The sequence below is a fragment of the Somniosus microcephalus genome, chromosome 29 (assembly GCF_052327205.1).
Source record: "Somniosus microcephalus isolate GS21.2 chromosome 29, FLI_Smic_1.0, whole genome shotgun sequence".
In the NCBI taxonomy this organism is placed as follows: Eukaryota; Metazoa; Chordata; class Chondrichthyes; order Squaliformes; family Somniosidae; genus Somniosus; species Somniosus microcephalus.
The window spans coordinates 17,144,887-17,158,755 of NC_141015.1; the positions used below are offsets into that span (position 1 = coordinate 17,144,887).

General features: G+C 42.9%; 1 protein-coding gene across 1 annotated transcript in view; it reads left to right on the forward strand.

The window, feature by feature from the left end:
- Positions 1 to 13,869, forward strand: part of bmpr1aa (bone morphogenetic protein receptor, type IAa) — a 172,872-nt gene that overhangs the window by 155,211 nt on the left and 3,792 nt on the right. The window contains 4 exon segments of the mRNA XM_085970268.1: positions 3,208 to 3,400; positions 7,895 to 8,192; positions 11,638 to 11,813; positions 13,047 to 13,177. Coding sequence (XP_085826394.1) covers positions 3,208 to 3,400; positions 7,895 to 8,192; positions 11,638 to 11,813; positions 13,047 to 13,177 — 798 coding nt within the window.

Here is a 13,869-nt window from a genome sequence, read left to right on the forward strand (position 1 = left end):
TTGCTCTTGTGAGGCAAATTAGCGATAGCTGCAGCTTTTGTGTAATCTGGTGAGCCTTGCTTAGCGTAAAATTTGAGAGAGAGCAAAGAAGCGAGCAACAAAGGTGATTCTAGGTATCAGAAATTCAAGTTCTAAAGAAAGATGAAGGCAATTGGTTTTTTTTCTTTTGAAGCAAGGAGGCCTCATAATGACCCATTAGTGAACTTTTCAAGATAATGAAGGAGCTCGAGCAAGATAAATTCACCATAGTGAAAAGTTCAAAGGGGAGTAAAGTTAAAAATCAAGCTGTTACTAGTAAAAAGGGAAGTCAGATTTCCCAGAGGATAACAGGCTTGTGGAATAAGATACCAGGGAAGGCCATTGAACTAGAGATTATCAATAGATTAGAGAAAAAATTAGATACGTTTGTGAAAAGAGAAGGGATTGAGGAGTCGTGAGAAGGCTCATAGCTGGGGTTTAATTATAGAAAGGTACAACTTTGTTGGGCCTATTGGCCTTTTCCTGATACTAAAAATTCTAAATTCTAACCTGTTTATTAATCTAGGTCATTCATATTTTCTGTTTTTAAAGCAAGTATTAATTCCCCCCTGCACCATCACCCATCTTTCCTCAGCCGAGTGAACAGGCAGGAGAACTACTTTCAATCTTCTGCCAACTGCTTGTTAGCCAACCTTCAGAAGAGCAACCCAAGAACAATTGTTAACTTTTGGTTTTCCCTCCTTTGCTTGTGTGGAAGGGCTTAGCCTGGGCACCAACCAGTGGCATTGTTGAAATTAGAAACTGAATGGGTAACAAGTTCAAAATGTGAACTCTCATCCTAAAGTGCCTTGAACCACAGCATTCTTTTCGATAAAGTTGAAGGCATAGATACTCTATTGAAGACTGAGCTGACTTAAAAGCATAGACATTTTCACTGATGTGAGTAAGGGACAGTGGTAGCTCCAGAATCTATTGAAGACTGAGCTGACTTAAAAGCATAGACATTTTCACTGATGTGAGTAAGGGACAGTGGTAGCTCCAGAAAGAATATTTGAAAGAAAACAATGTTTTCACATATATAACATTTGCTGCTATGTCAAGTCTCCCAGCTATGAAAGGCCTACTAAAATAACACATCTGGTAAATCCACCTTTGGTCAGCTGATATTCAGATGTGCAGGGATTGGTATCCTTTCCACTGCTGCATATAGGTTATGGCATTCAAATCCAATGGTCTCGGGTTTCCTGAAGGCAGAGACCCATGATGGAAAATGGGTTCCTACCTGCCATCAGCCTCTGGTATCTAGCCATGTAATGTGTGACAGTGACCATTGGTGGATTGTACAACCATGGGTGTCACATTTGAGCCCGATTCTGCTCTCAGCTAACCTACACACGTGTACACTCGCACACGCACGCTTTTGCAGCTGGGATTACTGGATAGTGATGAGAAGCAGAATCTTGCTTATTTTTCTCTTGTCTAGCCTGGAGGTAATGAGGCCAATTATAGCGCCACCGCCCTGGCTGAGATGAACTATTTCAGTACAGAGATTGAACCTATCGCCATACTGCTTTGTTTGACTAAATGATACACCGCAATAAACATACACCCTTTGAACCATTGAGGGAACTGGTGTAGCCAAGTTTAATGGCAGCTGACCAAAGAGGAAGCCACCAATAAATCATTTGAAAGGACCTTCCTAACAAGGAGGACCTAACTGACAGGTCTTCAAGGGACTGCACTTGCACTAGAAAAACAGAAAACATCTTGAAATGAACAGAATTCAATTCCAAATTCTGACAGCAGTTTATCATTAGAATTTTGCTACTGCATTTGGAGAAGAACCAAACTGTTTGCAGGTGCAAGTCTCCACAGGATCCATTTTGTGAATGGATTATTGAGTATGAAGCTGCAGGCACTAAATGGAAAATGGGTCATGTTCTTCCTGGAATGTGGCTGCAATATTTGGTCTCTCTCTCTCAGCTGTTTGTGCTTTTTGGTGTGGAGTTGCAATCTCAGCTGTTGCTGTCAGCTTCAGAAATGCAGATATCACAAGTGTGCTGTTTTGTGGAACTGGGATGGACAGAATAGATCATTTCTCTTGTTGTATTCCTGAATGAACAAGAACTGTCGTTACTTCAAATGAGAAATATTATATAGCATTTCTTATTTTACCAACTAATGGTACAGTGGTGACAGTTCAGAGATGCTACGTAGCCAGTTGTGAACATCAGAATGCTGAGCTACTGGTATGGAAACTTTTATAAAACAATTTTTTTTACTGTACCAGGAATGAACATGCAGCAATATAATCCAAACTTAGATATGTACAAACCAGTTAAGCTTTACTTTTGCAGTTTATCATGTTATCTGAAACTCCTTGATTAGATTACATCCAAGCAGTACCTGTCCAAATACCTACTCTATATCTAACCAGCTAGCTGGCTGATTGATGCATTGAAATGAAGATTTTCACAGCACTGTGGGAGGGCTTCCTCTGTAAATGTAACCCTCACACACTGCTGTGAAATGCAGCAATGTTTTCGGACCTCAGTCATGCATATACAGTAGTGTATATATCTGTTTAGGCACTTTTATAGTGACTACTCTGGTATTTTACTTCTAATTCTGGAATGCCCCCCCCACTTCCCTTATTTTAACAGACGTGGGTAACAGTAGGAATGTTGTACTATAAATAAGGATCTTTAAAGTCAGTGTTTATTGCCAATTTAAAAACTCAAAAGGCTCTTCAAATTTTATTTTTAGTGTTTTTTTTAAAAAAAGGTAACAGTGAGGACAAAATTGGATCCTAAAAACCCCAGGTAAATTCAGACAAAATCAGTTTAAAATATATATATATATATATATTGAACATCACTAAATCTCAAAACAAGCAAGATATTTAAAAAAGGTACAGTTTTTGGATACCACGTTCATGGGGCTTTGCACTTGATCCCTAGATAGTTTTTTTTTATACCTTTAGTTATTTATAGTTTATGTAAAACATGTATGCAACTGAGTCTAAGATTGCACACTGCTGTATACAGAACTCTGCTCCAGTCCAGTGCTACTGCTGCTTGCCAATAACTGGTACAGCCCTAGTATGTGCAGGGATTGAAAAGCCATTACCTTTGAACATTAATTTGAGCACTTGTGTTTTGCCATTGTATTGTCGATAATGAACTCCTGTTTTCTTACTCTCTTTCTCTCCCCCCACCCCCCAACTAGGTGCAACGTACAATTGCAAAACAGATTCAGATGGTCCGGCTAGTTGGTAAAGGCCGCTATGGTGAGGTATGGATGGGGAGATGGCGTGGTGAGAAGGTGGCAGTAAAGGTGTTCCCTTCTGCAGAGGAGGCCAGCTGGTTCCGTGAGACTGAGATCTACCAGACAGTGCTAATGAGACATGAAAGTATTCTAGGTGAGCGAATCCAACAATCTAATTAGAATACGTCATACACAGGTTAACGTTATAGGAAAGCTGCAGAGGAGATCTGATTTCTGTGCCAGCATTTCTCACTGGCTGTTGTGCTTTCCTGAGAGATGTCATACAAATTCACTGTCTGGGTAGGAGTTGCTGCACAGAATGTGAAATACTTGGTTTGTTTTCTTGCTACATCTTCTCCCCACACCCCCCATTTTGTTTCCTATTATGTTCCCCCATCATTTTTATACTTGTTTTTCTTTACTTTGTCTCTTTCCAGCTACAGGTGAAAGAGATCAGCTTTTTATTTTTAAAGGCAAAAATGACCTGTAGTGCTCGAGAATGAAACGGCTTTAATCTACAGCAGCTGCAGCTTACTCTGTACCTGTGTCGGGGAAGTCATGGATCCATGATTTTAATAATTGTTTGAAAAGGCATATAGGGCAGTGGTGAGGGTTTGTATAAATCATGTGAAACTCCTCCTTTCAGCAGAACAAATCTTGATGCTGCTGCCTGTTTGTACCTGCTGTGATCAGGGTTCCCAACCGGAATGGGTAGTTGGTCTCCCCAGCGCCGCTGCTGGCGATCCGGGAGGAACCTTCCTTGCAAGTGCAGTACCCCAGCTATCGTGGCTTGCAAACAAACTGCGTTGTCTGAGCCCTTCTGGTCTCCCAGTTAGTCAGAAACACTGCATCATTGCCCGTTGTGAGGATGACAGCATTGGGGCCAACGTAAATCGGCTGGAAACTTTGAGAGTCCTGAGAGAGCAACCGAAGGAGGGAGGGAAAGAGCAACACAAACGAGAGGGAGAGGGAGCAGCACAAACGAGAGGGAGAGAGAGAGCAGCACAGACGAGCGGGAGAGAGAGAGCAGCACAGACGAGAGGGAGAGGGAGCAGCACAAACGAGAGGGAGAGAGAGAGCAGCACAGACGAGAGGGAGAGAGAGAGCAGCACAGACGAGAGGGAGAGAGAGCAGCACAAACGAGGAGAGAGAGAGAGCAGCACAAACGAGGAGAGAGAGAGAGCAGCACAAACGAGGAGAGAGAGAGAGAGCAGCACAAACGAGGAGAGAGAGAGAGAGCAGCACAAACGAGGAGAGAGAGAGAGCAGCACAAACGAGAGAGAGAGAGCAGCACAAACGAGGAGAGAGAGAGCAGCACAAACGAGAGGGAGAGAGAGAGCAGCACAAATGAGAGGGAGAGAGGGAGCAGCACAAACGAGAGGGAGAGAGAGCAACACAAACGAGAGGGAGAGAGAGAGCAACACAAACGAGGAGAGAGAGAGCAGCACAAACGAGAGGGAGAGAGAGCAACACAAACGAGAGGGAGAGAGAGAGCAGCACAAACGAGAGGGAGAGAGAGCAACACAAACGAAGAGAGAGAGAGAGAGCAGCACAAACGAGAGGGAGAGGGAGCAGCAAAAACGAGGAGAGAGCAACACAAACGAGAGGGAGAGAGAGAGCAGCAAAAATGAGAGAGCAGCACAAACGAGGAGAGAGAGAGCAGCACAAACGAGGAGAGAGACAGCAGCACAAATGAGAGGGAGAGAGAGAGCAGCACAAACGAGGAGAGAGAGAGCGGCACAAACGAGAGGGAGAGAGAGAGCAGCACAAACGAGGAGAGAGACAGCAGCACAAATGAGAGGGAGAGAGAGAGCAGCAAAAATGAGGAGAGAGAGAGCAGCACAAACGAGGAGAGAGAGCAGCACAAACGAGAGGGAGAGAGAGAGCAGCACAAACGAGAAGGAGAGAGAGCAGCACAAACGAGAGGGAGAGAGAGAGCAGCACAAACGAGAGGGAGAGAGAGCAGCACAAACGAGAGGGAGAGAGAGAGCAACACAAACGAGAGGGAGAGAGAGAGCAACACAAACGAGGAGAGAGAGAGCAGCACAAACGAGAGGGAGAGAGAGCAACACAAGCGAGAGAGAGAGCAGCACGAACGAGAGGGAGAGAGAGCAGCACAAACGAGGAGAGAGACAGCAGCACAAATGAGAGGGAGAGAGAGCAGCAAAAACGAGGAGAGAGAGAGCAGCACAAACGAGGAGAGAGAGCAGCACAAACGAGAGGGAGAGAGAGCAGCACAAACGAGAGGGAGAGAGAGCAGCACAAACGAGAGGGAGAGAGAGAGCAGCACAAACGAGAGGGAGAGAGAGAGCAACACAAACGAGAGGGAGAGAGAGAGCAACACAAACGAGGAGAGAGAGAGCAGCACAAACGAGAGGGAGAGAGAGCAGCACAAACGAGAGGGAGCAGCACAAATGAGAGGGAGAGAGAGAGAGCAGCACAAACGAGGAGAGAGAGAGCAGCACAAACGAAGAGAGAGAGAGCAGCAAAAACGAGAAGGAGAGAGAGAGCAGCACAAACGAAGAGAGAGAGCAGCAAAAACGAGAAGGAGAGAGAGAGCAGCACAAACTTAGAAACACAAACTGGGGAAGGAGAGTTCATATCGGCCTGTGATGTGCGCTGCTGTAAAATGTGTTTTGTTCCGGGAGTCAGGCAGCTCTGGTGTTTCTCTGAGGACTGAGCCGATTTACTTGGTGTTTCTCATTGCGGTCAGTACAGTAGAAACTTCACAGAAGTAGTTTTTATTTAAACATTACTTATCCGTAATCTTTCTGTTTTGTGTTCTTTCTTTGATTTATAAATTATGTTATTCATCTCACTATAAAACAAAAAGTCAAATGTTTTATTTGGTATTGGTGATATTAAGACACTCAACTAAGGTAAATGCAATAACATTTGCAAAAAATGGGCAAATGTCATGTGGTTAAGCATCACATAAGCCACGTCACATGATCAAATGCCATGCAATCAAATCTCCAGGAATACGTCAAACCAGAGTTGGCAACCCTATCTGTGATTGCAGAGACAGACAGGTTTAAAAAAAAAGAAAATAACACTGGGGCAAGAGGAAACCGGGAAATAAAAAGAGACACACCCAGAAGTGGGCGTGCAGAGTGAGAAGAAAACTGAAGCGAAGGGGAGAGAGAAAAAGACAGGAGCAAAACAGAGGGGAAGCAGAAGAGAAAAACAGAAGTGGAGAAGGACAAAAAGCAAAAATAGAAAGGGCAAAACTGAAGTGAAGGGTGGAGAGAAAATGCAGGAGGGAGAGGGAAAGATAATGGTAGCGTGGTTATCATAAAATATGTCCATGACTTTGTAATTTTTACTAAGATATCCATTAGTCATTATTGTAACTAAACCGTGGTTTACTCAAAACGTTATCACAAAGTTACAGCCCTACACATTCCATCAGGCCAAGTGCAATGTCAACTACAGGAAACGTCTTTTTATCCGGCACGGACGGGACCGACGTGGTGCCGGTTCATCAAAAATTCCAGATAACCGAAAGCTGTAGTAAAAGATACGGAGAGCTGAGAGCTCCGTATAAAGCAACAAACCCTGTTGCTTACTTCAGAACAACGTCCACAAGTTGCAAGCATCTCTGTAGCTTAGCAACAGCTGCAGCCACACCCTTGCCTTCCTCCATTTGTTGCTGTGCAAGTAATAAAAGTTACCTGAACCGACTCCTGAATTTTGCCGGTTAACCGAGATTTCCGGTTATTTAGGTGCCGGTAAATCGAAAGTTTCCTGTATATCTGGTTATTTCTAATAGGTTTACTGAGTGACGACTATAATCAGTATTTTTTTTTCTGTATTAGTTTTAACAAATCCATAAAAAAAACTGGCACACAGTGGAAAATACTGGCGCACGTTCCTTATTATTTAACTGAATTCAAATAAACTGAGACAAGTTTCAGTGACAATCCAGTATTCTGCGGCCCAATATTCAGTAACACAATGGTCAGCAACAGCCAAGTCAAACCTTTTGTCTTAATTTACCTCGGGAGGCGGGTAGCAAGGAAGAATGAAAAATAATTGTATTTTTGATTGGTGTTAAAATAACTTGCCTCAGAAAACAAACTACCTAACACTTGTCATGCCATTTGCCTGTGTGATTTGGTAGTGTGCTGGAATTTGGTGGCCTATGATCAGTCCGCTTCAGCATGCACATCAATGCCTCTAACCAGATGTGAAAGAATGGTGGGGCCAAGTGCACTGAAAGGACCCACGGCAATATTAATGTGTTTGAAATGTCTGTAATAGTTTGTGGTAATGAGTACTTGTGTGGAGTTTGATCACCATAGGCAGCTTTATTCATGCTATTGACTATTGTACAGGTAGCATGGTTAAAGTGAGTCATGTTGAGCTTTCCTTTTCCTGTACAGTTATGAAATATTTTTTTTAAATCAGTGTAAGTTATTTTGTTCCATTCCAGACGGTTTACTGTTCTTGTTTAAAAGCAGTGTATTTACTCCTCTTGCCTGCTTCTCCCCATTTTTAATCATTTTTCTCCAAGATTTCTTCTTTACCATAAGTATGTAGCAGCTTGTATTTACTCTTCAACTTGAACATGGTGACATACAGTTAGTTCTGTCACGCGAGAAGCCAAGTGCTAAACTTTGTCTCTTTCCATTTTATTTTTTACCAGGATTTATTGCTGCAGACATTGAAGGCAAAGGCTCGTCGACATGGCTGTACCTGATTACAGATTACCATGAGAATGGCTCGCTGTATGACTACCTGAAGTGCACTGTGCTTGATACCAAAGCCCTACTAAAGTTGGCCTATTCTGCTGCTAGCGGTCTCTGTCACCTCCACACAGAAATCTACGGCACCCAAGGCAAGCCTGCTATTGCGCATCGTGACCTAAAGAGCAAAAACATCCTGGTGAAAAAGAATGGAACCTGTAGCATTGCTGACTTGGGCCTAACTGTGAAATTCAACAGGTAATGTATGACCTCCTGATACTAAAAGCAATGCCTTTGTTTATTGTGATTGTAACCTTAAGGGACTGGGTTGAAGTAATACAGGTATTATTTTACATAGAGACAAAATGCACAGCCCATACAAAACGTCTGGCAGCATACAAGGAATTATAAAGTCTTCCCACCACCACTTTTGTTGGGAATAAGCAGAGTCCTACATTGGGTCTGTATGCAGCACTTTTATCTTTGTGTAGCCCCATTTTGAATGGGAATTACAGGAAACTTTCGATTTACCGGCACCTAAATAACCAGAAATCTCGGTTAACCGGCAAAATTCAGGAGTAGGTTCAGGTAACTTTTATTACTTGCCTTCCTCCATTTGTTGCTGTGCAAGGGTGTGGCTGCAGCTGTTGCTAAGCTACAGAGACGCTTGCAACTTGTGGCCATTGTTCTGAAGCAAGCAACAGGGTTTGTTGCTTTATACGGAGCTCTGAGCTCCATATCTTTTACTATAGCTTTCGGTTATCCGGAATTTTTGATGAACCGGCACCACGTCGGTCCCGTCCGTGCCGGATAAAAAAAAGTTTCCTGTAGCATCCTTCCAAGTTCTGCACAACCCCCGTTCACAACTCCAATTAAAACTCTGAAAATGTTGAATTTCCTGATGCAAGAGTATTTTTAAATAATTCAAACTGCATCCACTGATCCAAAACCAACGCAGTGTCACCTGCACATCTATGGTACAGACATGATTGTCCTCCTAAGACAGACACTTCTAAAAGTGCAGCACACTCAGTATTTCCTTATGGTGTCAGCCTGGATTATGCACTCAAGTCCGTAGTGGGGCTTGAACCCACAGTCCTACGACTCAGAGACACGAGTGCTACTAAGTGAGTCAAGCTAAGATGTGTAGGTGAAAATGACTGCTCTCCTTCATTCAGTAATTCATCACACACTGTAGGAATTTCGCCAAGCCTGGTTGGATTGTATACCCATAAAAATGTTCACCATGACTGTTGGAATTTATACAGGAAACTTTGTGCTATCCGGCACCGACGGGACCGAGCTGTTGCCGTTCCCTCAAAACTGCCGGACACACCAGCACTGATGTTGAAACATACGGAGATTTTCAGCTCCGTGTGAATCAACAAACCCTGTTGCTTAGCAACAGCTTCTAAACAGTCGGCTAGCGTCTCTAGCTGAAGCTGTTGCTTAGCTACAGACCTTGAAGAGCTTGACTGTTGAGAAAAAAGCAACGAAAAGAGAAAAAAGCAACGAAAAGAAAAAAAAACCTAACGAAACGGCTCCTGATTTTTGCCAGTGGCTCGAGCTTGCCGGACATTTAGCCTCCGGATAACACAAAGTTTCCTGTACTTCCTCCCACCACTTTTAACTCATGCTTGCAGCAAAAGTTGGTTTCTGTGCGCAGAGCTTCCTAAAAATTACTTGGACCTGGATGACCTAGCTTTTTTTCTGGACACCAAAGTTTCTGTACTTGTTCCTTCATTTCCCCTTATCCCAAGATGCTTTGGAAATTTTACACAGAACAGGTAAAAGTCATTGTGATTGGCTGCACTAACCATGGCTTTTGGCTATACTAGTTATGAGTGAGGCCAACATCACCATGGTCTGCAGGCAGATTTTGTTTTCGTAGTTTAGGAGAGGGGTCCAATTCTTAACCTGAAAGAAAGACTCTTTTTTTTCTTTAGAGCAATGGCATAGCATTGAACACCATTTTGCTAGAGCATGGTCATACGCCAACAATAGTTGGCACTTCTTAATTAACGGCATTAAAATGTCTAGTAATAGCACGGTGGCATAGTGGTTAGCACTGTTGCCTCACAGCGCCAGGGACCCGGGTTCGAATCCGGCCTCGGGTGACTGTCTGTGTGGAGTTTGCACATTCTCCCCGTGTTTGCGTGGGTTTTCTCCGGGTGCTCCGGTTTCCTCCCACAGTCCAAAGATGTGCGGGTTAGGTTGATTGGCTATGATAAATTGACCCTTAGTGTTAGGGGGATTAAATACGTGGGGTTACGGGGATAGGGTGGGATATGTGTTGGTGTAGGGGTTACAGGGATCGGGTGGGATATGTGTCGGTGCAGGCTCGATGGGCCGAAATGGCCTCTATCTGCACTGTGGGGTTTCTGTGATTCTGTGAAGGCTTATAATACTTGTTGGATGGTCAGCAACCAAGTCACCAAACCCTGTGCATCTTATTTTTGTGTAACTGGTTGAATTGGGATCAACCCCAAGTTTCATCAGTTCCGTTCATGTGTATGTTGCTGTAATAGCCATCTATAAACTACTGATCTTAGGGCCGAAATGGGGATCCCTTTGGAATCTTGCTTCACACAGGTTACTTGAAAATTGTGCCCAGCGAGACCTCTCTTGGACCAATACGTAGTTCTTAAGTTAATGTGCCCACCATTCAAGCATTAAAAGTTTCTCGCAAGTGAATCCATGTTCTTGCTGGTGTTAGTTATGTCTCACAGGCCTCCGTTGTAGATCAGCCATATTTGATTTGAGCATGAAGCTAAGAATGGTTCTTAGGCTCCTTCGGGTTTCTTCCTAAGTTGCGAGAGTCCAGAACAAGGGGACATAACCTTAAAATTAGAGCTAGGCCATTCTGGGGTGGTGTCAGAAAGCACTTCCTCACACAAAGGGTCGTGGAGCTCTGGAACACTCTTCCCCCAAAAAGCTGTTGAGACTGGAGATCAATTTAAAATTTCAAAACTGAGATTGATAGATTTTTGTTAGGCAAGGGTATTAAGAGTTACTGAACCAAGTTGGGTAGAGTTAAGATACAGAGCAGCAATAATCTAATTGAATGGCTCGAGGGGCTGAATGGCTGCCTCTTGTTCCAATGTTCTTTTCCCAGTTTTATTTGAATCAGGACATTTTTCTCTCATTTTATATGACACTGCATTATTCAGAGACTGACAAAGTTGAGTTTTAGATCGTATCACTTGTTCCGTGGTCATTTCCTGGGGATTTCTTAGGGTTGAATTCGCATAATTTGTAAAACAACTGTATGGACTACTCCTGCATTTACCAAACATTTCTGTTTAAATTTCATTAATGCACAGGACTTGTCTTTGGCAGAACTATCTTGACTGCAGGGGCTGGAGCTCCTCAGCTCGGGTTTCCTCCTCCTAAATTTTCATTACTTTGGCAAGACACATGCATGTGTGATGATTGCCTAAGTGAAGAGGAAAGATGCATTTATCCACCTTGTAGGGTCTCTTTATTTCTACACACATCATAAACCACGAGCTGGTTGGCACTATCTGGCTAGACTCGCACATGAAGCATGACCACTTGGCTTAGGCTGAATGAGTCGGTGTCTTCAGGAGAAACGGAGAATTGTTTTTTTTCCCAAACTTCAAAATTTCCAAATGAATTCAAGATATTTTCATTAGCTTTGAGTGCTCCTTCCTAATTCCTGCTCATTGCCTTATCTTCACAGTGACACAAACGAGGTTGATATCCCACTGAATACACGAGTGGGCACCAAGCGATACATGGCACCAGAGGTACTAGATGAGAGCCTCAACAAGAACCAATTCCAGGCTTATTTGATGGCAGATATATACAGCTTTGGCCTAGTCATATGGGAGATGTCACGTCGCTGTCTTACAGGAGGTATGTTACAGCATTCACCTGCAGATGGTGTATGACAGGAAATATTCAGATAGCACTCGCATTTCTCAGTTGGACTGATTGCAGACAGAATTTTCAAATGTAACTGGAGCTCCTGTGATGTTTCTCACTAAGGCAAATGATGAGCTGTTTCTATGTTCATGCAATGCATTATTCTGTTGTAAAGGTCAAACTATCCCCTAAGGCCTTAAAGTCTAATTATCAAGTAAACAGTGCCTCAGGTTAATCAGCGTTTAATTGTTTGGCAAGAGACTGTACAGATTGGAAAATGCTTAAAAGTTTCAGGCTCCAGGTTAGAAGCAGCTGGCATTAAATGACTGGCTTTCTTTCTCTCTTTTAAAATTGTTATTCATCTGTAACAATATGTGATATCTGGTATGTGAGTGACAAAACGTACACTAATGCAACACTTCCATTTCTCTAATTATACACAGAGACAAACTGAGATATGGACAGATGGATGAGTTAAGATGCTCTGAATGGTCTCCGCACCTATATCTATTTTGTCTCTTGTGAATAATATCTTTTGGCATTTGTCTTGGGGGTGAAACTTAATGGGACCTAGCACTTGTCAGTTTCCCTTAAAATATTTTTGTTAATTAAAGCACTTTGCCCAATTAGAACTAGCCTATATTTTGTATAAAGACACTTAAACTCCATGTCGTGAACCCATGAACGGCCTTGATCATTGAGTTGCTTGTTTAGTTATGTTGCACCACTTGTGTTTTCTATACCGTTTCCCATGAGTTTACTGTGCCAACCTCTCGATATTTCTTTCCCTTGTTGCTCCTTCCTCTCATGTTTCCACTTTGAATTCCCCCTTTTCTGCAGACACTAACTCTTGCTGGAGTGCAATCCCAAGGGTGCTGGCTACCCTATGATACCTCGGTGAAATAGCCATTCTTCATATATTACTGAGTGACAGCAGGCAATTTGACTGTGGGAGGCATCACAAATTAGCAGCCTGTTATCTACATAACTGCTGTTTCCAACATAGGTCACTGGATAACAATCAAGAACTTGGCTACTTTTACACCCCACTAGCCTTGAGGCAATGGGGCAAATTATAGCACCATACTGCTGCCCTAATTTAGATTAGCTAACTCAGCACAGACCAGGAATCAAGCCTGGAACCTTGTGTGTAGTGTATTTACCCACTAAGTCATCAGGGAATTTCCCACTTCTGATTTTAATTTGATTTTTGTTTTCCTGCAGGTATTGTAGAAGACTACCAGTTGCCATATTATGACATGGTGCCAAACGATCCCTCCTATGAGGATATGAGGGAAGTGACGTGTGTTAAATGCCTCCGTCCGACAGTTTCTAACCGGTGGAACAGTGATGAGGTGAGTGTTTCATGCTTTTTAGTGATTCCTGTAAGGACACTGCAGTTCTTTTGACTGACCATGCAACTGACAGTCAACAGCTGAAATACATCACTCAATTCTTTGAATGGTATCATAAAGTTTGGTATGTAAGTTGGACCCTATATTTAGAAGCTAAAGATGTGCATGAAGGTGCAATTTAATAAATCAAATTTTACAGCTCTGCACATGAAATCTGAAATTCATATTTTGATTTCTAGAGTGCTATAGTAAAACATAAAAATATCATACACTTAGATTTCATGATCATCAGGAGCTTGGATTTGTAAATAGGCAGGTTTAAAAGAGAGAGTAGGTGATTATCATCTCATTGGTGTAACTAACATCGTGGCAACAAACCTGCCAATAGGCTGAGTGATCTAGCTTGTTAGTAGCTGAAGACTATTTTATGTTCCGGGCCCTGCAGTCATAGTATTCACCAACGCCTGGATGAGCTAATATCTAAATGAGATCTGTCTGAGTTTACAGTGAAGCCTGCCCCACCCCAGCTACTGGGCTGTGTTCAGGTGGAGTCCTGCTGACACTTCCTTTCTGCGCAAAAGGATAGCAGATTCTCACATCGGCCATCCATGCCGGTTTGATCTGAATCTCGTATTTCATAGTTTGTAGCACCAGCTCAGATCTCAGAAGAGGGGCGATATTATGGAATCATA